Raw genomic sequence first — 25,534 nt, 5'->3', positions numbered from 1 at the left:
AAAATAGTTCACTGAAAGGGTTCTCAAACACTGAAACAGACTCCTTAGGGTGGTGATGGAGTCACTGTCCCCGGAGGTGTTTCGAAGAGGCAGAGATGTGGCGCTGAGGCACAATGGTTTAGCACCAGTCTGGGTAGAGTTAGAGAATGGCTGGACTCAGTGACCTCAAAGGTCTTTTCCAACCAAAATGATTGTATAATTCTATGATTGACTCCAACCATGTAAAGTCTTCTCTGCTGCCAGCAGTGGGGCAGTAAGTCTGCAAGCAAAGTGAGTTTGTGGAACGAGCTTGGGGGTGGGAACATTCAAACTGGGCTCATCCTGGAAGTGTAAGCCAAGCATGGCCTCCAGGAATGGCCTTTGCTTAAACAGTCATGGAGGACTTCCAGTCGTTATTAGTGATTTCATACATGGTTTATTCAATTAGGTTGACTAAATTGCTAGTCTGACCCACCCTGCTCCTTGCCAGACCCCAGTGCTTTGCTGGGAACTTGCAGCTGTACTGTGGTTACCTGTGTGAGAAGAACAGCCCTGGCTAGCCAGGATCTGACCCACTGAGAAGGCATAGAAACCTCTCTCCCTGCGTGGTCCCAGGCATATTCTGCCACTGTGGGGTGGTCCTAGGCTATCAATAAGTGTCTCCACTTATTGTGTCTTGCTCTCCTCAAAGCAGGCACAGAAAATGTGAGTGAAGGACCTCTTAAGAGCAGATATGCCTGAGAAGGCTGCACTGATGTCCTCTCTCCTGCCCAAAGAACCAGAGAGCATGGATCACCTGAGTCTCACTCAGCAACTTGCCCCCATGAGTCCACTTTGCACATGGAATGGGGGCAGGCAGGTGGCATTTAGGTGGTGCCTTGTCTCAGAGTTCATTTACTGTGCTCAGCACTCACACGCAGGAGCAGGTAGCAGCATGGAACACAATGGATGGACCTTTGCAGAGCTATGAAAACGTAGGTATGCAAGCCAAGAGCTGCTCATGCCTTCAGAAGTGCTGAATCACAGCTCAAGACTGGCTGTTGTTGGGTCTGAGGCAACCAGAGACATGGGGACAGTTGCAACAGGAGCAGCCTGCAGAGCCTTTAGGTGCAAAAGACACCAAGCCTTCTCCAGAGCAGTCCTTCAGGAGCTGTGGCAGTGGGGCTGCCAGAGTTCAGAGTGGGAACAGAGAGCAGAGGTGCCTGATGGATATTCTGGGTGGAGGGAGAGCTGGGTCTGGCAAGTCCCCACTGCACACACCAAAGCAAAGAGCAGGTAGGAGCTGAAAGAAGAAACACCTTACAGGAGCAGCCCTGTGGCTCTGCTTGGCCCAAGCTCTGGGCTAGTGCTGAGGCCAATGTGGAAGCACCAAGAGACAAGCTGGGTCTGAGTTTGGTGTCTCAGGGGACCAGGATGCTGTGCAGGCACTGCCCAGGAAGCCCCTGTACCTTGCTGGTCAGGAGGGGACAGTTTTCCACCTAGAGATCTGCAGTGTACATTCTTGGAGGCAGCCAAAGTACCTAGTCTGCAGTAGCTGCCCAGAGTCTCAGAGATGAGCTTGAGTAGAGATGCAGATCCCAACCAGCACCTGGTCCAGGGCAGCAGGAGCCCTGGCCTGTGCTTGAGGACTTAGTAGTAGGCGCCAAGAAGGGTTGAGACCTTGTGCAGGAGCTCCTTGTGGTTGGTGTGCAGGGGGATCCTCTTGTCCAGCACCTGCCAGCGGATGCAGAGCTCTGGGTCGCAGCCCTGAAGGAACTGGAAGGGGACCAGAGACATCACATCTGTGCTGCTGGCAAGGAGCCATGCCAGGCATGCCCAGCAGCATCACTAGTCCCCAGCCTCCTGCCCCTTCTTCTTGGGGCTCCTGTTGCTGTGCAACCCCATGTTCGCCCACTCTTCCGCTGCTGCAGACAGCTGGAGAAGCCTACTCCTGAAGCGGGCCTGCAGGTCTGGCTCCTCTGCCCCATGCCCACGGAGGGGTAGGTCAGGGAGCGGGGGAGGTGAGCCCCATACCGAGTTGAGGCGCTTCATCTCCACGTCGTTCTGGCTGTCGAAGTGCACGCTGACGGCAACCGTCTCCACCCAAGCGTTGTCCGTGTTGCGGGGATCATCGAGGTACCCCTTGTGGATCTGCACACGGGGAAGGAGTGCCGCGTGGCCAGAGCCCTCACCACCTCCCTGAGGGCACCCACAGGCCCCAGGGCTGCTGAGGCATCATTCTACAGCTCCTCTGCCCCGCTGGAGGCCAGTGACCCGTTGCTGTGGGGAGCCATGGCAGCAAGCACAGACACCAAGCTGTACGGCCCACCCCTGGGGTCCCTGGGCTGCCCCCCCAGACCCTGTGGTGTGAGGCACATCTCCATGTCATGTCTCCTGCCATTCCTCACCATGCACGATGCACTCTGCCTCTGTGCCCCTGAGCCACCGCGATGGCCACCTGTCCCCGTACTGTGGCGATGCCCTGCCCGTGCCTGTACCACGCTGTGCCCCTGTACCGGCTGTTGCTGTACCACCCACGTGCCCCATACTGCTGGGACACCTGTGTGCCCCCCACCTCGGTGCCTTGTTTCAGCAAGTTCTGGAACTGGGGCCAGAACTCCCGGCGCAGGATCCACTTGAGCTTCAGTGGCAGCGTCTCGCCCGGCTCCAGTGACCCCTGTGCCAAATAGAGGTCAGCTGTGGGGCATACCATCAGCCCAGGCTCCCTCACTGTCACCAGCTTGGCCACTGGGCAGTTGGCACTGCTGCAGAAGATGCCACAAATTCTGGTGGGGGAGCAAGCAGCAGTAGTGCCTCCCTTGCTCTCCTGCCAGAAGTCCTCAGCTGTGCCCAAGCACAGGTCTGAGCTTGCCTGGTTCAACCCCTGGACCTTTCTGTCAAAGGATGCTCTGCTTAACATGCTCACATGAAGGACGTGTGAGAACTGAAGCCAGGGAGGAGGAGGAGGGAGAAGCAGGAGACAATGGGTCAGGGTAGGTGTGGGTATGTAGCAGTAACAGCTCACCCAGCACTCCTGGCAGCACAACCCTGCATGCGAGAGGAGCAGAGGTACCTCCAGGGGCTAGGCTGTGACACCTGCATCCCTTTTCTGTAGGGATCCACCCCTGGTCCCCATCTGCCCAGATCCTTCTGTGCCAGCAGCTCTTACCCCAGGAAGAGCCCAGACATCTGACAGCGGGTACTGGGCCACCAGGACTTCCAGCATCTTCTTCAGGCTCTTCCTTATGATAGACCCATCCAAGTTCCTCCTCCAGCTGTGGGAGAGGACTCTGTAATGCTGCAGCCAGACTCAGCTCCCACCTGCCCAGCAAACTGCCACATATTCCCGTGTTGAATGGGCAATGGTGTGGCCTGATGGGTCCCAGTCTTTCCGAGGTGTTTTTGTGTCCCCTTTTCCTTTCCACCCTCCCAGCCCCATCCTGGAGCAAGACACCTCTCTGTCTCCATGAACTCACCGGGTCACAACGGGGTGCAGGGCATGGTTGGGACCAAAGCAGTGCAGCCTCCCACGGCCTTGCAGTCCTGTCCTGCCCATGGGGTTCCTGGCAGGGAGAGACAGAGAACTTAGATGACACTGGGGTCCCTCTGTGCACCCCATCACACCCAGCAAAGTCCTCTGCTGCTTCCCCAGTTCCCCATCACTGCACTGCCCCTCTATTGATGGGGAGGGTTTCTTGGTGGAGGGACAGCCCTGAGGAAGATGTGTGGCATTATCCCCACCCCATCATTAGCTACAGGGAAGTGGAATGAGGACTGATTCACCCAGGCCCTCACATTCTCTGTTCCTCCCATGCTTTGCCCATGGCTGAGCATCTGAGCTGCCACCCCTCCCATCCAGCCCGTGGTGGGGGCACTCACAGTGGCAGCCCATCCTGCACGGCGTAGAGGCCATGGAAGCTCTGGCGGTCAATCAGCCCATCCATGGTGTTGTAGTTGATCTTCAGGAGAGACTCCAAGGAGCTGGGGGGCAGGAGGCAGCCCGGCAGGGAGGGCTGGCTGTGCCACCCCGGGGAAGGGACAGAGGAGCGGGAAGCCACGCAGGGAAACTCACGGGCTGAAAGGGTCCTGCACAGCCATGTCCTTGTGGTCAGCCGAGTAGGTGGGGGGGGCATAGAGTGGGAAGTCCACCTGCAGAGCACATGGCCATGTCAGGCCCCACTGGCATCCTTGCTCTGGTAGCAGGCAGGGTCTGGAGCTCTCGAGGACACTTCCTGCCCTAGTTCCTTCCTCTGTCCAGCTTATGGTGTCACTCCCCAAAGCGTGTGGGGTTCTGGGCCCTGCTCAGGGGCTGAGCCCAGGGTCATGGCTTGCCACCCATGGAAGCCATTGCCAGATCCTAACTCTAGGCCAGTTCTGATTCAGGAAACGCAGAGGCAGATGGCTGCACCCTCTGGCTCCTGGCTGAGCATCCTCAGGCATCCCCAGCACTCTAAGTGCCAGGAGGAACAATGCCAGTTCACCTCTCCTCCCTGAGGGGGCCTTGGAGAAGCTCTTCCAGGAAGCCACTTGTCCCAGGGCTGGGAAAAGCAGGAGCTCCCAAATGTGACATAAGTGCATCAGTGGGTTCATTCCTCTTCCTACCACTGCCCAGATCCACCCCATGGTTCCTGCTCCCAGCCCTACTGCCCAGGGTCACAGCTCTCACCTCCCAGGGCACCTTCTCATCCGGCACAGGGAAGCGGAGGGTGTGAGACCCTGGGTACAGGAGGTTCCGGGCAAGCACGTGGTAGGAGGGCTGGCTCTCCTCGAGTTTCTCCTCTAGATCAAGCTCCTTCATCTCCAAGGCTTTGCTGGAGCCTGTGAGGCAGGCACAGACAACAAGACCCCACAGAGCAGAGTGCTGAGTCTGGTGCTGTGGACCATGGCTCTGTTGAAGGCACTGGCTGGGTCTCTCCATGGGGATGCTGATGTTCCCAGGAGGACTGGCCCCTGGACTCTCTTCCAGCAAGGCCTGGAAGAACTCCCCAAGAGATGCTGCAGTGGAAAGCTTCAGCTGTGGGCTGCAGGGATGGCTCTGGTGGCCACAGGAGGGACTAGATGGCCTCACAGAGCCCCCACACCTCCCTGAGCCAAAGGAATCTCTGCCTCTGCCTTGCACCTTAACAGAGGGGAGCAGAGGGGAAGCTCAGCCCTGCTTCACAGCCCACAGGCACCAGCACAGGGCCCTGGGCATTCCTGGTGCCGCTGGGATGGAGTTAGGCTCTGCTTACCCACGGGTGGCATGTCTTCTCCTGAGCTGAAGCCACTGCCCTGCAGTGCCAGCATTATCCACCTCAGGGCCTGGGCATTCTGGTGGACCTGCAGGGGACAGGAACAAGTCAGATCTCCCAGACCCCAGCTGCCTCCCAAGCCTCTTGCTAGAGTACTGCAGGATATGGGGACTGGAGCATCTCTGTGACAAGGGAAGGCTGAGAGACCTGGGGCTGCTTAGCTTGGAGAAGAGCAGCCTGAGAGGGCATCTTCTCAGTGCTCATCAATAACTAAAGGGTGGAGGGCAAGAGGACAGGTCTGTGCTCTTTTCAGTCGTGTCCAGTGACAGGATGAGGGGCACTGAGCACAAACTGGAACCCAGGAGGTATCACTTGAACTTAAGGAAAAACTTTGCTGGGATGGTGCTGAAGCCTTGGAGCAAGCAGCCCAGAGAGGTTGTGGAGTTTCCTTCTCTAGAGACTTTCAAAACCTGCCTGGGCACTGTGATCCTGGGCAACCAACCTGCTCTGGATGTAGCTGCATTAGCAGCAGGGCTGGCCTAGATGATCTGCAAAGGTCCCTGCCAGCCCTCACCATTCTGTGATTCTGATGCCCTGGCAGGAGGTACTGCTGCCCTCGGCTCACCTCCCACGGCAGCAGCAATCCTTGCTGTGCCCTGATGCTTGCCTTGGAAAACCACCTCCAGGCAAACACTTCTTCCAAAGTGGAAGTGGAAACAGCAGCTGTGCTGCCTCTGTCTTGGAGAGGAGATACCAGGGCACCATTGGGCTCCCTGGGCAACCTGTTGCTTGTGCAGGCTGTGAAACATCTTCATGTGAAGGGGTTGAGGAGTCCCTTGTGCCCCAGAAGGCCTGGAGAGTCCTCTTAGGCCAAGGGGGAGAGCTGTGTCACTTCTAACTGCTTGAGTAATCAGTGGAGGCAGGAGTTCATCCTACCTCTTCCCATCTTCATCCTGGGCACCTTGGAGTCAAATAGAACATTTCCCATAAACCTTTTCCTCTCAGATGTTGTTTTGGTAACCCCTTGGAGGGGGAGTCCTTCAGAGCAGCTTTCTCTTGTGCTCTAGAAAATTCTGTCTTTCTTAAGGCAGCTGCTCAGCTCTTGCCTTACCTGCTCTTCCAGAGACACCAATCTCTGCTCCAACAGCCCTGTCCTCTTCACCCGCTCCAAGTCCAGCAGCTCTGCCAGTACATCAATTCTGGAGGGATGGTGCAGAGATGAACCCACTCAGCAGACACCCCCTGCACTGATCCTAACTCTTCCCTGCCCAGGAGACTTGAGGGCAGAAGGATGTCCCTGTTTCAGGGGTGCTGCTACCTCTGGGCGATGCCTTGGATCTTCTTCTCTGCGTTTTGCTCCTCCTGGCACTGCTGGTGCTGCAGGTAGCTCTCCTTCAGGTACATCTCCCAGGAGAGGAGGGCAGCTTCTTCGTTCTTCTCCAGCTTCTCTTCTGCCAGGGGAAGGGGAAAGAAGCGGCGTCAGGTCCCTGCTGCCGCCGCCCAGCTCAGCGCACGGTGCCGTGCCCGGGGAGGGGGCACAGGGAAGGAGAGGGCAGCTGCTGGTCCTCACTGAGCTGCTTGTGGCGTGTGGCCGGCCTGCGGAGCAAGCCCCGGCGGAGCAGGAGCTGCAGGTGGTTGAGCAGAATGAGGGGCGGGGGCGCGGGCGGGCGCCCGTGGTACTCCTCAATCAGGTCGTGCCGCTGGAACTTCCAGATCTGGTCCGTGTGCTCCTGGACCTGCTGGAAGGTGTAGCTGGGGCAGAGCCCAGGTGTCAGCCGTGCCGTGAGGATGAGGGAGTGCATCACACCTGTATGGCATCCCAGCTCCTGCCCATCTCCTTGATCAGCCCGAGCCTGTACCCACTGCTTCCACCACGTCTATAACCCTCCCAGAGCATCCTGTATGCCTCAGGACCCTCCTTACACCCTCAGCGTACAGTGCCTGGCCATGGCCAAGCCTGAAGGCTCAACTCACTGTCGAGACCTCTGCTTTGTTTTCTCTGTCTGTCTTATCTAAATCATAGAATCATAGAATCAAGCAGGTTGGAAGAGACCTCCAAGATCAGCCACTCCAACCTAGCACCCAGCCCTAGCCAGTCAACCAGACCATGGCACTAAGTGCCTCATCCAGGCTTTGCTTCAACACCTCCAGGGACGGTGCCTCTACCACCTCCCTGGGCAGCCCATTCCAATGCCAATCACTCTCTCTGCCAACAACTTCCTCCTAACATCCAGCCTAGACCTCCCCTGGCACAACTTGAGACTGTGTCCCCTTGTTCTATTGCTGGTTGCCTGGGAGAAGAGACCAACCCCACCTGGCTACAGCCTCCCTTCAGGTAGTTGTAGACAGCAATGAGGTCAGCCCTGAGCCTCCTCTTCTCCAGGCTAAACAACCCCAGCTCCCTGAGCCTCTCAGATAGAGGGGGGAGGGAAAAAAAGGAGGAGGTAGCTCTGAGCCCTTCTGGGCAGTTTTCTTTGCCCAGGAGGGAGTTTGGCTTTCTGTGTTATTTCTGACTGGTGTGGAATTGTACACACTGGCAAATGTTTGTATATGTTGTGTCTATATGCTTGTCAATTTACACCATGCTGTAAATACAGCTCCATCTTACTTCCAAGCCTTCTGAGCTGGTCTGGTAAATTTCAAACAGTGGTGGGGGGAAGGTTCCTTATCCACCACAGGCTGGCCCAAGCTTACTTGAACATGGCGATGAGAAGGTTGAGGAGAAGAATGTTGGTGAAAAGCAGGTACAGGCACAGTAAGATGACTGTCAGCCACTCTGGGAAGATGGGTTTCTTGTTGTCCTCATTTGTCTCTGGGCACTTGGGTTTGTAGGGGTCAGTCCCATTGGGGCTGCACTGGTCGATGTTGAAATTCACCCCTGCAAGAGAGCACAGCCTGACTCCACTGCAGCCACACCTCATGGCGCTCCAGAGAGCTCATTGTGCCCTCTGCAAGTGGCCAGCAGCAAAGCAGCTTAGCACGGGGCAGGGGTCTGACCTTACTCTGCTTCCTCCCAGGTCTCTGCTCGCTGCCACCACACTTGCAGCTGTGGCACTGCGCTGGACCAGCACATGCTGCCATGACTTTAGTGTGTGCTCTTCACCTCCCTGGGTCTGCAGTGGTGGCCACACTGCCAATGTGCTGGAGCAGGGCTCTATCCCCACACTTTGCCAGTGCTTCCTTCTGGCACTACGTCATGCTTGGAGAGAAGCCCTGTGCAGGACTTCCATGGGCCAACACAGTAGGAGCTAGGCAGACTGCAGCACTATCCCTCAGCCTTATTGCAGCCACCCTGCTCATGCCATGTGCTGGTGTCCCTTACCATCAATGTAGGAGGGAATCTGCCCAAAGATGGTCAGGTAGGAGTGGTAGACCACACCACGGAAAAGCCACTCCACACGTTCCTCATTATGGATTAGGATGGCCTGCTTGGCAACCCCAAAGGACACCACCCACACTGCTAGCAGGAAGAGGAAGAAGAAGACATCCTTTAACTGCAAAGACAGAGGGGAAGCAATATTGTTTCCTGGAGCAAACCCCACTTGAGGATAGGATAACACAGGTAGCTCATCCATTCCATGCAGGCATCCAGCTGCTCCCTCTGGCAAGGCAGAGGGGAGCTCTCACCATGCGCTTCACAATGATGATCTTGGGCCCCAGGGTTCTGCTGACTGTGAAGATGTGCATCAGGCGCAGGCAGAAGATGGTAAAAGCCAGCGACAGGATGATGCGCCCAGGGTACAGGGTTGATGGAATCAGCCTGGGCACAGAAGGGAAGAAAGGAAACATCTCAGTGCCACCAGCACAAGGTTCTTTACAACCTCGCAGCATTGCACTGCTGCAGTGTCAGTGAGGGCTGAGTGACAGCTGTTCTGTGAAGCACATAAGCTCCTCTCTACTAAAGGTAGCGGGAAGCAGAGGCACGTTGGTCAGAGTGACCACAGGAGGCACGTTGGTCAGAGTGACCACAGAAGTCTTCATCACCCTTTGGAAGAAGAAATGGCAACTGAGCTAAAATGAGCAGGAGTGTTGATCTGCTGGAGGGATAGAAAGCTCTGCAGAGGGACCTAGACAGGCTGGACTGATGGGCCAAGGTCAATGGGATGAAGCTCAACAAGGCCAAGTGTTGGGTCCTGCACTTGGGTCATAGTGACCCCATGAATGCTCCAGGTTTGGAGCAGAGTGGCTGGAAATCCTGATGGAAAAGGATCTGGGTGTGCTGAGTGGACAACTGGCTGAACATAAGCCAGCAGTCTGTCTAGGTGGCCAAGGCCACTGACATCTTGACCTGTATCAAAAACAGTGTGTCCAGCAGCAGTGGAAAGCTGTAGTCAGCCCTGGTGAGGCCACAGCTTGTGTGCTGTGTCACAGCACAAGAAAGACACTGAGGTGCTGGAGGACACCTGTAGAAAAGCAACAAGGCTGGTGAGGGGTTTGGAGGGCATCACACAAAAAGAGGCTGAGGGAACTGGGGTTGTTTATTCCAGAGAAGGCTGAGAGGAGTCCTTATTGCTCTCTATAACTCCTTGAAAGGAGGCTGGAGTGAAACTGGTGTTGGTTTCTTCTCCTCATGGTCAGGCATCAGAACAGGCTGCCACCTGTTACCACCCTTGGAGAGGTTCAAGAAGCTGTAGATGTGGTGCTTCAGGATAGGGTTTAGTGGTCGTGGTACCTGGGCTACAGCTGGACTCGACCATCTTGATCACCTTAATGATTCTATCCTTGGAGAACATGCACAGTTCTCACACCAGTTCTGTGCCCTACAGCTGTGGCTTGGGCCTGGTTCTGCAGCTCACCTGCACGTCAGCCCCGTGATGAAGACGAGGATGGCGCAGACATCCAGCTTGTTCCAGAAGTCCTTGAAGTACAGTGAAGCCATTTTCACAACCCCAAGCCCATCAGGATCATACAAAAGCTGTGGAGAAGGGTGGAGGGGTTGGTATTTCAGTGGTAGCCTTGCAAGACACCCTGTGCCCTGGTCACCATTGAGCCCTCTTGCTTGCTTGAAGTTAACCTGAGCCTACAGAGTTCTCTATGGGGACATGGAAGGCACATGGGGAGAGACAGGTGAGACATGAGGCTCTTTAGTCTGGTGAAGAAAGGCACTGAGGTGTTGAAGCAAAGGCTGAAAAGAATTAAATGCCAAGCAAAGCTTGGAAATGTTTCTGGGAATGCCTGCCCAAGGGAGGAGGTGATGCCTCCACTTCCTTACTTTTTCAACTCAAAGCAGCCCCTCTTTCCACAGGGACCTGAGGCCAGGCACTCACAGCCAGGGAGATCCTCCGGGCTCAGGCACGAGGGGATCCAGCAGTCCCTTTGCTGGGACTTCTCCAGAAGGATGGTGACATGAGATACAGCGTGGGAACGAGAGCTGTGCAGGCCCTGGCAGGTGCACCCAGAGGAACACTTTGTCCCACCTGCTCCCAGCCTCTGCTCTGCTGCCCCGTACCTGCCGGATCTCCTCGCACACCAGGGAGAAGAGCCAGAAGTAGATGAGGTACTCTCGCCAAGACGGCGACGACTGGAAGTCGACCATCAGCACATAGGCGAAGAGCAGGAGGAAGGTGAAGTAAGAGAGGATGTTCATGAGGAAGATGACAACAGGGGCCGTGAAGAAGGCTCGAAGGCGTGTCAGGCAGCCCATGGGCTGCAGCCTCTTGTCCCTGTGGGTAGCAGGGGTGGAAGTGGAGTTCAGCTGCCCAGGGAAACGCCAGGGCAGGTTCTCCCAGCCAGCCACAGGGTGAGGAAATCCCTGCCTCAGTGCCTGTCCCAGCTGCAATGAGTACCTGAAGGTGATGAGGCTGGTGAAGAGAAGCGGGAAGAAGAGCACACATGCAATCACCCGCAGAAGCCCATTGTCCACACACATCTTCCCCCACCAGACCTTGGTCAGAAAGGCCTGCGAGGAGGGAGGAAGAGGAGCACTGGTGTTACAGGAGCACCCCCTATCAGAGGGCAGAGCCCCACTGCTCCCAACGAGGAACCTTAGATCTGGGGCAGAAGGTAGCTTCCCTCCAAGCACCACTGCTGAGAGCCCACCTGGACACCCCCATGGGACACAAAATTCATGTTCTTGGCCTCCAAGGCCAACTGCAGACAGGTTGTCTTCCCCCAGGCCTCAGAGACACGGGTGAGAAGCTTCTGGGCTCTCTCTTCATCCTTGCGGTAACAGTCTGTGAACACACCTGGCCGGGCAGGTACCAGGGAGACAAGGCTGAGCTCTAGAGCCAGCCTGATACTCAGCAAGGTGCCCACAGGGCCAGGATTTGGGTACTGTAGCACAGAGTGGCACTTTCTGTGCTCACATCAACCCCCAGGCACAGCCCTCACAGCACCACAATGATCCTGACTGATGAGGGGGTCACCCTTGGGCACCACCCACCCCACCTCTCAGCCCACCCATCCTGCCCTGGGCAAAGCCAGGCAGCCCTGTAGAGCGTGAGGGCAGTTCTGGGGCTGGTCCCCTCCTGCTCACCGATTGCCTTCTGCTCATACTGCTCGGCCAGGGCCAGCATGGCATCGGTGGTGTCAGTGTCTTCCTCCTCCTTGGCCAGCTCCTTCAGGATTTTGCTGCAGGCCAGTGCAGCTGCCATGGAATCCTGGCTCTGGAGCAGAAGAGGCCAGAGAGCTTGTGAGGCTCTGCACCCATCAGTCCTACCAAGCCCTCTGTGGCTCCCACAGGAGGGTGTCCCAAGCAGGATGGACAGCGTCCACTGCGCTGTACTCCCCTCTAGCTGTAGGGTGCCCACTTCCATAGGGGACCTGGGGCCATCCCTGCTTTCCTCAGGGGAAGCCTTGGGTAGTGGGCAGAGTGGCTCCACAGCTCTGTACTGTGCGCTCAGTGTGCTCCAGACCTCTTGTCTGGAGACAGTTTATGTATGGGAGCCAGGACCCCCACCTCAGCTGCCATGCCACCACCCCTGAAAGCCACCCCAGCTGCCGTGCCCCTGTGGTGCGCTGAGCCCCCTCTGAGCCCTTGCAGCCTGTAGCCCAGCAGGTCAGCTCTGCCTGCAGCCGGTGCACTGCTGGGAAGGGAGGGGTCTGGATGCCTGCTGTGGCTGGGGATGAGCACTGAGTGTCTGCAGGCTCTCCAGCTGGCTGCCATGTGGCCAGGGTCAGGCCAGGGCACTGCCATAGGCCATCTTGCCTGCCGCCCAGATCCCAGCAGGTGCAATCTTTCCTCTTGAGACTAGGAGCTGTGGCTCCATCTGAGAGTCTCAGCAGGCACCAGCAGCTCTGGGCTGTGATACCTGGGCCCAGATGATTTCTGCCAGCTCCTGGCGGTTCTGGACCACAGCCCAGATAAGCAGGTCACGGACGGGGTCCGTGGTGAAGGCAGCTCGGCCGGCAGAGCGCTTGTAGAGGGACCGGAGGCTTGACCCTTGAACCTGCAAGGATGTGTGATGGTCAGAGCTGCTCCTCTGCCAAGAGGCTGCAGACAGCAGGCAGCCCCTCAGCACAAAGCCACCTCCCAAGCCCTGGATGCCTGCCTCCACTGCCCACGGAAGGGCCCTTGCTGCAGATCAGTGGGTGGCTAGGACTGGGCTCATGCTGGAAAGGTCCTTTTCAGTATGGCCAAGATCATGTGAGGATGTGCCCAGCCTGGCCAGTGCAGCCTCTCCCCTGGGTCCTGCCCACCAGCCACGCAGCCACACGATGCTGCAGGTGTAAGAGGGTGGGTGTCACACCTTGAACGTGGGGCAGGTGGCTTGGGCAGGGCCTCAACAGATTTTAAGTGGGATTCCTGAGCAGGCAAGAGGACAGAGACCCAGCTGCAACCTCCAGGAGGCTTCCTTGAGCCAGCCCCCCCTTCCCTAAGGCAAGCCTGCCACCACGTCACCCGGAGATGCGTACATTCAGCTTGATGTGTGGGACGGGGATGGAGAGCCGAGGCCGTTCTGTGTGCTTGGGCTTGGGGTAGAGATGCTGCGTGGAGCTGCCCAGGAGCTCCCGCAGCACCTGGGAGACGTGGTGCAGTTGGACTCTCGGCATTTTGGAGCCGGCTGTGTGCTCTCTCTCCTCCAGCAGGACCTTCTGAAGCTTGCTGTGGAACAGGCAGGATGGTGCCATGTTGTCGTAGAGGTAAACCAGGGTGTCCCAGGTGACAAACTCCTTCAGACGCACTCCCTGCTCCAGGAACAGCTTCACAAACTCTGGCTTGTTGGAGATCAGGGCAGCTGCCATCACAGGGTGGAGATCTGTGGGCTGGCAGGCCAGAGGCAGAGGTGAGGGGCTCCACGACCCCAGAGCAGGGCCCCACCATGCTCCTCAATCAGCTGGGGGCAAGATTTTATTCCTTAGCACAGGAGTTTCTGGGTGTTAGGAGGCAGCTGGGAGGTTCTGGGGCTTGAGGGACAACCCCCAGAGACACACTTCTGGGTCACTATTCCCTCTCCTATGGCAGTGAAGCCCTCTGCTGCTTTAGCTTCTGGGTGGAGTGTTTGGGTTGGGTAGAGGGCAAAGTCTCTTTCCTCAGCTCAGAAGGATGTGTTGCACAGGTGAACAAGACCTCATGAGTTTGTCCTCTGTGCTGAAGGGTCATGGTGCTGCCAGCTAGATCTCAGCCACAGGGAGACTGGCTGCTCCTCATGGGCATCCAGTTCAGCCTCTGTGGGCTTTTCTTTACCAAGGCAACCTTTGCATGTGCTCAGAAGTGAAAACAAAGCCTATGGGTAAGGGGCTCCATGTCTGTCCTACCAGGAAGTTACCTGCTGACCTTCCCCACAACCTGGTTTCAGCCTCAGCTTCTCAGTCAAGCAGCCTGCCTCATCCTCCCTTCCCAGCAAAGATCTTCCTCAAGATCTAGATCCTATTCAGGCTTTGCCTCTTCACACCATCAAATACTTCCTCTTTGGGGTCCTGGTTCCCAACAGCCCTACCCAGTTCCATGAAAGGTTTATGAGCTGGAGGAATCCAAACTGTCAAACCAAATAGGAAAATCCCTTCCAAATCCCACAGGCCCAGCAGAAGCTACAGAACCCTGCTCAAGTTCCACTTCTCCAGAGGTGGATCAGAGCTGGCTTCCAGACTGAGCAGGGTGAGATCAGTTTAGAGACAAGTTGCCACCTGGCAGCACGGCATGAGCAGGGACCACAGGGCAGAGCTGGCAGAGGGTATTTTTGGCTCTGTGTCAGTGGATTCTCTTTTGACCACAAAACCAAGCACCTTTGTAAACACTGCTAGGTCAAACAGGACCTCTGCTAGCCATGCCTTGCAGAATGGGCTCACTCTGCTGTGGGTGTTTGAGTGCACTTCTGAACAGCAGGATAGATGACAAGCCCCCAGCAATCTGCTGGGAATTTAAGGTCCAAGACAAATGCCCTCAGAAACTCTCCCTAGGCACACTGGAGATGGAAAGTACCCCCAGTATTCACAGTTCTCAAGTGTGACCTGACAAGCTCTAAGGCTGACCAGACAAGCAGCACAGGTACTGCCTTACCTTCCACTCATGGTCATCTGTGAAGATCTCACTCCGAGCAATGTCCACCCTGTTCCAGGCCACAGCTAACTTCAGCTGGTGGTCCCAGTTCTCACGACCAAAATGGTCCTGGTTTTGGGATGCTGCATGAAAACCACATGTGTTAGAAGAGAAGATAATTTAGGGGGAGAGAGAAGATACCACCTGGAAGTCCCCTTGAAGGACTGGCCCTTTGGGAGAAATGTCTCTCCCTGACCAGCTCAGCATCAAAAGGTTTGGGGACCCCTTTGGTGACCCATAAACCAAGCAGCTGGCAGGAGGTGAGTTGTGATCCCCATCTCACCCATGTCTATGCACTCCCCTAAGCAGCTCCCCTCTCCTCACCTTTGAGCAGGGCCTGGAGGATGGCCACATCCACGTCCTGCTGGCCATATTTGCCCTCTCTGAAAATGGTCAGGAGCTGTCGGTTCCTCACTATGTCCTGGATCTGCAAGGAGAGCCATGGGCAGGCAATCAGCAGCAGCATCTTCACCCTTCTGCTTCCTGCAGTTCCCTGTCCTGCATGGGGAAGTTCCTTCTCCCCCCATTTTGCCTGCCTGTGTGGTGACTCCTAGTCCAGCAGGGGCTGGTCCCCAATGGTACCTCTCTGTCTAAAAAGGAGCAGACAGCAGAGGAGCAGAGCTCAAGTCCTTGGAGTGCCCACCAGGACAAAGCTGAGCAGGGCTGGGGGCAGATGGGGTTGGTCAGCAGAAAGTAAACCTTAAACTTCATGCTGTGAGCCTTGCTGCTTAAGGGCAAAGAGTCCTGGAGACTCATTTGATCCCCACAAGCTCAAAGAGAGGAGCTGTCGGTCTGCAAGAGGCTCACCTTCTTGGTCCACTCCACCAGCTTGCCCTCAGTGAAGTGCTCATAGGTGTCATGGAAGTACACACTCAGCTTCTTCTGGATCAAGGCAATGGTTATCTTGGGCACAGGCAGGCTAGCCACCTGGGCAATGACATCAGCCACGCGCCCAGACCCTTCCACTATCACACAGGGGGTCCCATTGGTGATGGCATTGTAGATGGTCTGCAACAGAGCAGGGAGGTTGGTCTTAATTCCACTCAGAGGTCAGCAGCTCCTCTCTGAGCCTGAGCCCCACGCCAGTGCTCCACAGCACTCCCATTTTAGTCAGTGTGACACCACACTCACCCCCCTGGTGGAGAGCAGCACCCCGGGCAAGGGGCTGCACCCACCCACCACTCTCCCAGCTCTGCTGGGAGTGGGCAAGAGCAGCTTCTTACATCGAGTGTCCCAGGGCCTCCTTCCAGTACCACGCACACGATGGGGATCTTGATGGCAACACCTGTGGGGAAGCAGAGCCCAAAGTCACCTCCCTGCGGGGCAGCCTCTCCCCCATGCAGACTTGTGGTTCCCTCTGAGCAGTGAGGTGTGAAAGGCAAGGTGGGAGCCACGGCAGGCTCCAGGAGAGAGGTGAGATGACCTCCTGGCAATTATGCTGCTGGAGCACCTGTGTGCAGGTGTTGCAAGAGAAGATCATTTGCATAGCAAGAAGATACCACCCAAAAACCTCCCTGGGGGATAGGCTTTTTGGGAGAAACATCTCTTCATGATCAGCATCATAAATCTCTCCCTGATCAACTCAGCATCACAAGACCCTTTGGTGACCCCACAAGTCAAGCAGCTGGCAGAGAAAGGCTCTTTGATTGCTGTCCCTGAGGAACCAGTTCACATTTATCATGACAACTCTGTCAACCCCCTTGCCTGGATCCTCCAGGGAAGCCACAGCCTCCTTTCTCACTGGAGGTCTGGATGGGAATCCCTTACCAATGGATGGCCCATCCCCTGCTTCATGCTGCTGTTACCTCCTTTCACCTTGGTCTGCTCTGAAATGAACTTCTCCAGTCTGGTTCTCAGGGGGATTTCCACCCCATACCTCCCGTGGGTCCCATCGTCCACCAGGATGAAGTGGGAGTGGTTGCTGTCCAGGCATGACAGGCTGCCTTGGTTCTCCTCATCCAGCACGTACTCAGCTGGAAAGCCACCCTGGAAAGTGTAGGAGGAGACACTGGCAAAACCCTGGCAGAGCAGCACCAGATGCCCACAGCAACCAGTATGTGGGACAGGCCAACACACAGGAACAGTTTGGCTGTCCCTGCTCCTCCTGCAGCATTCATGCCACCCTTGCCCCACGTGCCTGTCTCTGTACTACCTGCCCTCACACCCACAAAGGTCCTGCCAGGAGAAGCACAGCACCTATGGCCAGTAGGACAAGGGAGGTTCTTCTGCCCCTGGACTCAGCACTGCTCAGGACACACCTTGAGTGCTGTGCCCAGTTCTGGGTTCCTCGATTCAAGAGAGATGTTGAGGTGCTGGAATGTGCCCAGAGAAAGGCAACAAAGCTGGTGAGGGGCTTGGAGCACAAACCCTATGAGGAGAGGCTGAGGAGGCTCAGGGCTGACCTCATTGCTCTCTACAACTACCTGAAGGGAGGCTGTAGCCAGGTGGGGGTTGGTCTCCTCTCCCAGGAACCCAGCCACAGAACAAGGGGACACAGTCTCAAGTTGTGCCAGGGGAGGTCTAGGCTGGATGTTAGGAGGAAGTTGTTGTCAGAGAGAGTGACTGGCATTGGAATGGGCTGCCCAGGGAGGTGGTGGAGTTGCCGTCCCTGGAGGTGTTGAAGTCAAGCCTGGCTGAGGCACTTAGTGCCATGGTCTGGTTGACTGGCTAGGGCTGGGTGCTAGGTTGGAGTGGCTGATCTTGGAGATCTCTTCCAACCTGGTTGACTCTATGATTCTATATGGGAGACACTGGGTAAGGCAGAGAGGCTTCTCAGAGAACACCAGCCCAGGCCCATCACCCCTTCTGGTGCAGCTGCGTTGTAGCAGGGCTGCCAGCCACAGGCACGTCTTGCAGCACCTGCTCCCACTATGGTCCTTGGCAGGACGTCGCTGGCAGTGTGGGCACAGGCAAAGCAAAGGCACTCCTGCCTCTGCCTGGCTCACCATGGGGCAGATGAGGCTGTCGCGGTTGTACACGGTGCCCCAGGTGGCTATGCCGATGGTGACGATCTCACTGTCCTTGTGGCCGCAGCTCAGCATGAAGTCTCGAACTGCCTCTCCCACCTGTTTCATCACCCCGGCGTGGGACCCCCCCGTGATGATCCAGGCACCTGGGGGTCAGAAAGGGGCTTGGGAAAGGCAATCCTTGCTCATGGCAATCTCCTAGCATCCTCCTCCATGGCTGCTGGTCCACAGAGATGCTCCACCCAGAGAAGATGTTTCCCTGCCCACTACTGCGCAATGCCCTGGCAGCGCGGGAGATGCCTTCTTCAGTACAGTGTTGCACCTCTCAGTCCAGCTCTCTGTGAGCCAAATGAGCAAGAATAGTCCTTCCCTGGTGGTGGTAGTCCAGACAGGCCTCCTGGGCCAGCTTGGCATCTCCACAGCAGCCCACCTACTGAGTGATGGCCAGAAGGCAGGCCCCTCTCCCACTTTACAGTGAGACCCTCTGCATCTCTTACCGGTGGTCTGGGCCACTTTGACTAGCCCTTGCCGGAAGATGTTCTTCAGTCTTGGCTTCATGATGAAGTTCTTTGCTCCCCCAGTGACCGAGATGAGCAGGTTGGGAGGGTCAAGGCCCCAGTGCTGTGTCATGAGGTGGAAGATGACCCGTGGAGGGGTATCCGAGGAGACACGCACGTACTGCACAACGGGAGCATGCACACGTTTGAGGGGAGAACGAGAGGGCACCTCCACCACCTTTTCTCCTGCCCCAGAGAAGAACTGTGGGCTCTGCATGCTGTTTGCCAGGAGAGCCCTGTGGCTGCTGTCCCAGCTCTTTGTCTAAGACCCTGTTCCCACTTGCTTCCCTGACACCCAGCATTGCCAAGACAAACCTAAGGATGAGGACAGAGAACAGCCAGTCCTTGAAGCACAGACCTCATGGCATGAAGATTCGTGCCATGGTTTGAGAGGGGGACTATGTATAGAGCTGGGAGAGAAGAGGGGTCCTGTCCCACCCCCTTCCTCACTCTTGGTGTAAAGGGTTAACCCTCCTGGGGGGGTGGTCTTGAACCTGACCCCAGGTCCTCTTGACTCCTCTCTGGGGTAAGTCTGACCCTGGCCCCGGGTCCTCCTGACTCCTCTCTGGGGTGGGTCTGGACCTAACCCCAGATGCAGTGATTAGCCCACTCACACTTCCTTTCTAGCCCCCTATAAAAACAGAGGAGCTTCCTGATTGTTGCTCTCTTTTGCCTCCCTGCCTGCTAGCACCACCCTTGTTCCTGCTGCTGTCGCTTTACCATGTAGCCATCCTTCCACAGAGTGGACAAAACCCTTCCTGATTCTACCTCCATCCATCTGGTTGCATATGTATCTATTTTGTGCCTTCTTTTTCCGTCCCTATACCCCTTTGCAACTCTCCTACCTTAAATACCTTTTATTTATCATTAAAGTTTTTCTTTTAACTTCCAAATCAAAGTCAGCTCTTTTCATTTGGGTGTGGTGGTTTTACCCTTCTTCCTCTCTACATCTAATTCCTTCCTTTCCAAAAGTGGGGGAGAGGGGAAGGCATCTTATTAATGTCTTGGTTCTGTTAGCTATATTTTGAGTCTCTGGGAAATTTAAACCAGAACCAAGACACTTGGTTACTCCCTTCCTCTGCCTTGGGACATTTCCATGCTTTCCTAACCTGCTCTGATTCCCGAGGGAAACACCTGCATTTCATCTGCCAAGGCAACATCCCAACATTGGCTCCCCATGCACCACAGATGTGAAAACCTCATCACCTTTCCCATCTTCTGTCCCAGGCCTGTGAAGTGGATATCACCGAAAGCATCTGTTGGCATTTCCTGGATGTGCCTGCTGGCATCCCATTCCTTCCCCAGGAAGATGGGAGGTTTGGAAGCATCTTCCAGGTGCTGTTCCCTGAGGTAGCCACACTCGCACACGACTCTCCTGGAACACACACCACCAGCTTTGCTGAAAACAGTCTGACCCAGAAGGCAAAGCTCAGCTGCTCCATCAGCCTCAGCTGAGGCAGGAGGTGTTTGTGCTGCCATTAACAACACCACCCACATGGGCATCTCATGCTCAGCTCACCCTCCAGCTCAAAACTTGTGCAGAAACAAAGGACCTGGGGGTGCTAGTAGATAGTAGCTGGACAAGAGCCAGCAGTGTGTCTAGGTGGCCAGGAGAGCCAATGGCATCCTGGCCTGAATCAGGACCAGTGTAGCCAGCAGGACAAGGGAGGTTCTTCTGCCCTTGTACTCAGCACTGGTCAGGCCACCCCTTGAGTGCTGTGTCCAGTTCTGGGCTCCTCCATTCAAGAGAGATGTTGCAGTACTGGAAGGTGTCCACAGGAGGGCGACAAAGCTGTGAGGGGCCTGGAGCAGAGCCCTGTGAGGAGAGGCTGAGGGAGCTGGGGGGGTGCAGCCTGCAGCAGAGGAGGCTCAGGGCAGAGCTCATTGCTGCCTGCAGCTGCCTGCAGGGAGGCTGTAGCCAGGTGGGGTTGGGCTCTGCTGCCAGGCAGCCAGCAACAGAACAAGGGGACACAGTCCCAAGTTGTGCCAGGGGAGGTCTAGGCTGGATGTTAGGAGGAAGTTGTTGGCAGAGAGAGTGATTGGCATTGGAATGGGCTGCCCAGGGAGGTGGTGGAGTCACCGTGCCTGGAGGTGTTGAAGCCAAGCCTGGATGAGGCACTTAGTGCCATGGTCTGGTTGAGTGGACAGGGCTGGGGGATAGATTGGACTGGCTGATCTTGGAGGTCTCTTCCAACCTGGTTGATTCTATGATCCTATGCCACTGCTTGGGGAGAAATATAACCCCAAAAAAACCCTTGGTGCTTCCTCGTGTAGAGGTTTAGTACAGAAATATTCCAGCTGCATTGGATGGAAACAACTGCATGCAAAAGCATGAGAGAGGTTCCTGACTAGGACATGGGATACCAGAGAGAGGTTCCTGACTAGGACATGGGATACCAGAGAGAGGTTCCTGACTAGGACACGGGATACCAGAGAGAGGTTCCTGACTAGGACATGGGATACCAGCCTTGTGGTGACGTGCAGCAGGGCGAAGGAGCAGTCAAAAAGAGATTTGTTCCTCCAGTGGACAGCAGCTGCCTTGACAGAAAGTGCTGTAGCTTTGCCCCCGAGCACCCTTTCTGCTTTGCAGGGGACGAGGGCCTGCGTTACTCACCCAGAATCTGAGGTCTGGGAGCTTTCCACAAAGTAGGTGCACTCTTTCTTCCGGATGTTTTCAGGAATCCACGAGATGAGATTTTCCTGAAGAGGCAGGAAAAGCAGCAAGGGGTCAGGGTTTCTGCAAAGGGCAGAAGTTAGGCCAGGGCCCAGACACCCAGAGCATATCTGGGGGGTGTGCTTTCAACCAGGAGGAAGAAAGTGCCACTGCTCTCTGCCAGGACAAAGCCAGATGTGCTCTGAGGAGATGTGAATGCTGGACATGCCCCTTGGATGTTTGGGGATTTTCTGTTTGTCCCTGTTATTAATTGCCCTGTTAATGAGCCACTGGTTGACTCCCTGAAGCTCTTCTGTGATGTGTGCCCAACCACTCTCTCTTCCAGCACCTCCTGCACTTGCCTTTTCATTGCTGCCGCCAGGGAAATGTGCCTTCCGCCTGCTCCTTGAGACACTGCTGCTGCTCTGCTGGAGGTTGGGGACCACTTCGAAGTCACTCATTGTCCTGGAGTGTGTGGCAGGGTCATCACCTCTCTCAGGGCACACCTTGTTCAGTTCGGAGGGGAGCACCTTGCTGCGTCGGCCGCGCACAGCCATGGCTTCTGTGTCTTGCCTGGCTTGGCCTCCTTGCTCCTGTTCCTAGGCTGGGAGGCCATGAACATCTCCATCCTGAATGCAGCAGAAAAGAAGAAGCATAGCAAAGCACTGAAGCATTCTGTCCATCACTCCCTGGGTGGACAGATGTCCATGGGAAAACTGCCATACCCATGCCACCGTTGGGACAGAGGGGCCATGTGGGTGGTGAATCAGCCTCAGCATGCAGAAGAAGAGGGTGTCCAGCAGATCAAGGGAGGTTCTTCTCCCCCTCTTCTCTGCTCTAGTGAGACCACATCTAGAGTATTGTGTCTAGTTCTGGACTCCCCAGTTCAAGAGAGACAGGGAACTAAATAGAGAGAGTAAAACAGAGGCTCCAAGGATGATGAGGAAAGGTCGAGAGACCTGGAGCTGTTCAGCCTGGAGAAGAGCTGCCTGAGAGGGGATCTGATGAATGTTTCTAAGTACCTCAAGGGTACAAGAAGAAGGGGTTGGTCTCTCTTCAGTAGTAGCCTGTGATAGAATGAGGGGCAAGAGACACAAACAGGAACTTGGGAAGTTCTACCTGAACATGAGAAGAAATTTCTCTGCTGTGAGTGCTGGAGGCTTGGAGCAGGCTGCCAGGAGAGGCTGTGGAGTCTCCTCCTCTGGAGACTTTAAGAAACCATCTGGACTGGATGAGGCACTTAGTGCCATGGTCTCATGGACTGGATAGGGCTGGGTGCTAGGTTGGACTGGATGAGCTCAGGTCTCTTCCATCCTGGTTGATTCTGACATGTTCCTAGGTGAGCCTGTTTTGGCAGGGGGTTGGACTCGATCTCCAGAGGTCGCTTCCAGTCACTGAAATTCTGTGGTTCTATGTCTGTATGAGCCATGCTGCCCCAGGCAGCCTGCCAGCCTCTGAAAACTGACCCCACCATGCTCTGCCAGCCTGCATAGCTGCTGGCCTGCCTTCTCCACTGCCTGGCTGCCCGCTAGCCCACAGCTCTCCTTGCTTGCTCTCCACTGCAGGCAGCTGGAGTACTTCTGGGAGCAGGGAAAGCAGAAACCAGGTCTTTCATGTGAGCAACCCCAGCATGGCTCTGGATGGAAAAAACATAGCAACACCTTGGCTGCAGGGACAGGGCACCTCTGCAGGAGGGGTCTTGTGTCCCCTGCAAAGGCTCTCTGCAAGCCCAGAACTAAACCAGCCATGCTGGGCATGCTGCAGGGTAGGGGCTGCAAAACCCCTGGGCACTCACAGATCCCACTGCTGAGCTCCTGGGTTGGTGAGGCTGCAGAGCTACTGAAACAAGGATGAAAAAGCTGCTGGGAGTCTCTGGAGCCCAAAGGGGAAGCGTGCCCTCTCAGGGGAGCTGTGATTGGGTCATGGAAGAAGCAGAGCACTCAGACAAGGCACTGGCAAAGCTGTGGGGTCAGCAAGCCTATCTTTAAGGAGGGCTGGAATCCTTTTCTGCAAGCTAAACTCTGCATCACACCTAAGGGTGGGGAGCCCTTAGAGGGGCCAAGGAGTTGGGGAGCAAAATCACAGCTACCACAGCATTTCCTTCACATCTCCTTTCCCGAGGCCCAGTGCTGCTGCAGGCAGAGAGCAGTGAGGAAAAGCCTTTTGTCATCCTCCCCCCGGGAAGGATGCAGCCTCACTGACCTTGGGAACTAGATTTTGGCTGACTGACTTTCTGCAGCAGCACAAGCCAGAGCAGATCTAACTGCTCGAGAAAGAGCTATCCAAAGAAGGTCAAACACACCCCGAATTCTTGCTCCTGCCCCCGGGTGGGCAGGCTGGTGGGGGTTAGGGGTACAGCCAGAAGCAGCTAGTAAGCCCATGGGCTTTCACACTAGGTCCTCAAGGAACGCTCAGGGGTGAAGAGCTGCTGATAAGCTACCCGGAGCACCTGCCCTGAAGGGCTGTGGGGCCAAGAACAGAGCCTCTCTTGCAGCACACTGCCCTCCCCCACTCCAGCTTGGCCAGCACCCCGGGAGGGGTCTGCACCCGGGGCGCCCTGGCAGCCCGCCCCAGCGCGGGCAGCAGCGGACCCCACCGCGGGCTCAGCGTGGTCACAACAGCTGTGGGGACAGGGAGCAGAGCCCTGAGCACATCCTGTGACCCATGCCCGCCCTCCGCGCCTCCACCGGCCCGGCCGGCACCGGGGCCGCCCGTACCTTTCCCGCAGCCCCCAGCGGCCGCATCCCCACCCCCTGCGCTCCAGCGCCGCGTGGGGACCCTACCTGGCGTCCCTCTACCTCCGGCGGGTCATTTTGTCACGGCAGGCACGGACCGGGAGGGGAGAAGAGGGCAGAGCCGCCCGCAGGCTGCCTGCAGAGGAGGAGATGGCAGGTGGCTGGCAGGCTCCCAGCACAGCCGGCTGCGGAAGCCGCAGCGCCGAGGCAGCCCCCGCCCGCTCCGGCGGCTGAGTCACGCTCCCGCCGCCCGCAGCCTCCGGCCGCGCAGCCTCCCGCTGCCCGCGCCCAGGACACGCACCTGAGCGCGGCGTGGGGCGGGCGCCACCGGGCACCACGCTGCGGGGCGACGGGGCAGCGGCACACGGACGCTGCTGGGCAGCCCCGGCAGCTGCTGGCTCTGGCGGGGGCTTGGGCGCGTTGCAGGCTGGGCAGGAGCGATGGTGCACCTGTGCCCTAGTTATCGATCAGTCCGATCGTGTGTTAGCTTACGGAGTAGCTACAGACGGTGGTGTGAGTCGGTTTCACTGGAGACTTCGGTATTGTTCACGCCGAAGTAAAACAAACCAAAGGACAGCTTGGCCTTGGAAAGATGGACTTTGCTCCTGGGAAGCTTAGAGCTGTCCCTGAAGGATAAAGGACACCATGGGACAGCAGCAATTAATGCCAGCACCTTCAGCCCCTCTGACACGTCTTTGAGACCCTCCCAGCATCATCTGGTGTCAGGGACACTCAAGCAAGGCTGACTCCCAGGGGTTCCTGGATCAATAGACAAGCAGCACGGCTGCTACAGAACAGAATTGAAGACTCAGAATGATTTTGGTTGGAAAAGATCTTTAAGATCATTGAGTCGAACCATTCTCTGACTCTGCCAACTCCAGTGCTAAACTATGCCCTTCAGCACCACATCTCTGTCTCCTCTAAACCCTTCCAGGCACGGTGATCAGCAATTAGTGCAGGTGTTAGCAACTAGTGAAGTTGTCTCCTACCTGAATACTTGAAGGGTATAAGAACCCTGTGTAAGAACCAGTTGGGCTGGGCCATTTCATGTGCATGAATCAGTACTTGCCCTTCTAATTCCACGTGTTGCATCCCAGCCTCTCTCCCTGGCCAGCACAGTCCAGGTGTGAGGAACCTCAGCTGTCACACAACAGGCACCAGATGCCTTTCAGCTGCTGCCTCTAACCTCCTTGCTCTCCTTCCCAAGGGAAGCAGTGGATTCTCTTCCATTGGAGAGCTTTAAGACCCAGCTTGACAAGGAGCTGGGCCAGCTCACTTCAGCCAGGCTAGCACCTAGAAAGGCTGGACCAGATGATCCTTGGCATTGCCAACCTGGCATGCTGTGAAGCAGCGAGGTGGCTTGGTGGTGGGGACTGTGCACAACCTGTGAGGAAGCTCTGGGAGGAGTGCCAGCTTTGCAGGTGACTGCCCAGCATCCAGACCTGCCCACCTCTGTTGGTAGATAGGGCTGTGTGTGCATTGCCTGTGCTCTGGGTGAGTGCCTCCTTTCACTCTGTGTTGGATTGGTGCTGGGGCAATGCACCGCACAGGCAAGCAGGATCCACAGGCAGCTGGGATGGTGTGGCCACATCCTTCAGCTTGCCTCCCAGTCAAAGCATGGGCCAGCCATACACAGAGTTCTGCTGCTTTCCTTGAGGAAGAGCAAACAGCTGAGAGGTTTTGCTGGGAGAACAGATGCCACTAATCATCAGCAAATGAAGCCCATGTGTGGTGCTGCACAACTCACTTGTAATTAACTCTGCACTGCCAAAGGCACTGGAGGCAGGACTGCACATTAATTACACATCCATGGGGATGTTCATCCGCTCTCAACTGGCTATGCCCCTGGAGACCAGGGCTTTTATTTCACTTTTCCATAAGCCAAAACCACTGTGGCCTGCTGGGACTCACACAGAGCCAGCATGCTGGAGCCATCCCTCCTGCTCCTCCTAAAAG

General features: G+C 56.4%; 1 protein-coding gene across 7 annotated transcripts; it reads right to left on the bottom strand.

Moving 5' to 3' along the window:
- Positions 1 to 392: 392 nt before the first annotated feature.
- Positions 393 to 23,996, bottom strand: TRPM2 (transient receptor potential cation channel subfamily M member 2). 7 transcript variants are annotated; one of them, XM_064165026.1, is made up of 33 exons: positions 23,880 to 23,996; positions 23,627 to 23,714; positions 21,206 to 21,472; positions 20,805 to 20,890; positions 19,397 to 19,565; positions 18,131 to 18,311; positions 17,613 to 17,779; positions 16,473 to 16,653; positions 15,891 to 15,952; positions 15,475 to 15,675; positions 14,992 to 15,094; positions 14,629 to 14,750; positions 13,044 to 13,394; positions 12,440 to 12,577; positions 11,665 to 11,794; positions 11,229 to 11,374; positions 10,639 to 11,088; positions 9,986 to 10,104; positions 8,817 to 8,949; positions 8,512 to 8,683; positions 7,884 to 8,067; positions 6,760 to 6,941; positions 6,508 to 6,640; positions 6,301 to 6,388; positions 5,190 to 5,277; positions 4,625 to 4,776; positions 4,031 to 4,107; positions 3,838 to 3,939; positions 3,435 to 3,521; positions 3,128 to 3,233; positions 2,534 to 2,635; positions 1,993 to 2,109; positions 393 to 1,734 (listed from the first exon to the last, which is right to left on the bottom strand). In XM_064165026.1, exons 3-33 carry the CDS (start codon positions 21,398 to 21,400, stop codon positions 1,609 to 1,611), a joined length of 4,650 nt encoding a protein of 1,549 aa, XP_064021096.1. In that variant the 5' UTR covers positions 21,401 to 21,472; positions 23,627 to 23,714; positions 23,880 to 23,996; the 3' UTR covers positions 393 to 1,608. The 7 variants fall into 7 exon arrangements, with proteins under 7 accessions (XP_064021096.1, XP_064021097.1, XP_064021095.1 ...); XM_064165027.1 differs by lacking the exon at positions 23,880 to 23,996 and having other exon boundaries at positions 10,639 to 10,852; positions 10,976 to 11,088; positions 23,627 to 23,855; XM_064165025.1 differs by lacking the exon at positions 23,880 to 23,996 and having other exon boundaries at positions 23,627 to 23,856.
- Between the last annotated feature and the right edge of the window lie 1,538 nt (positions 23,997 to 25,534).

This window comes from Pogoniulus pusillus, chromosome 26 (genome assembly GCF_015220805.1).
Source record: "Pogoniulus pusillus isolate bPogPus1 chromosome 26, bPogPus1.pri, whole genome shotgun sequence".
In the NCBI taxonomy this organism is placed as follows: Eukaryota; Metazoa; Chordata; class Aves; order Piciformes; family Lybiidae; genus Pogoniulus; species Pogoniulus pusillus.
The sequence above is the reverse complement of the archived record's forward strand: the minus strand, read 5'-3'. Positions and strand labels throughout refer to the sequence as shown.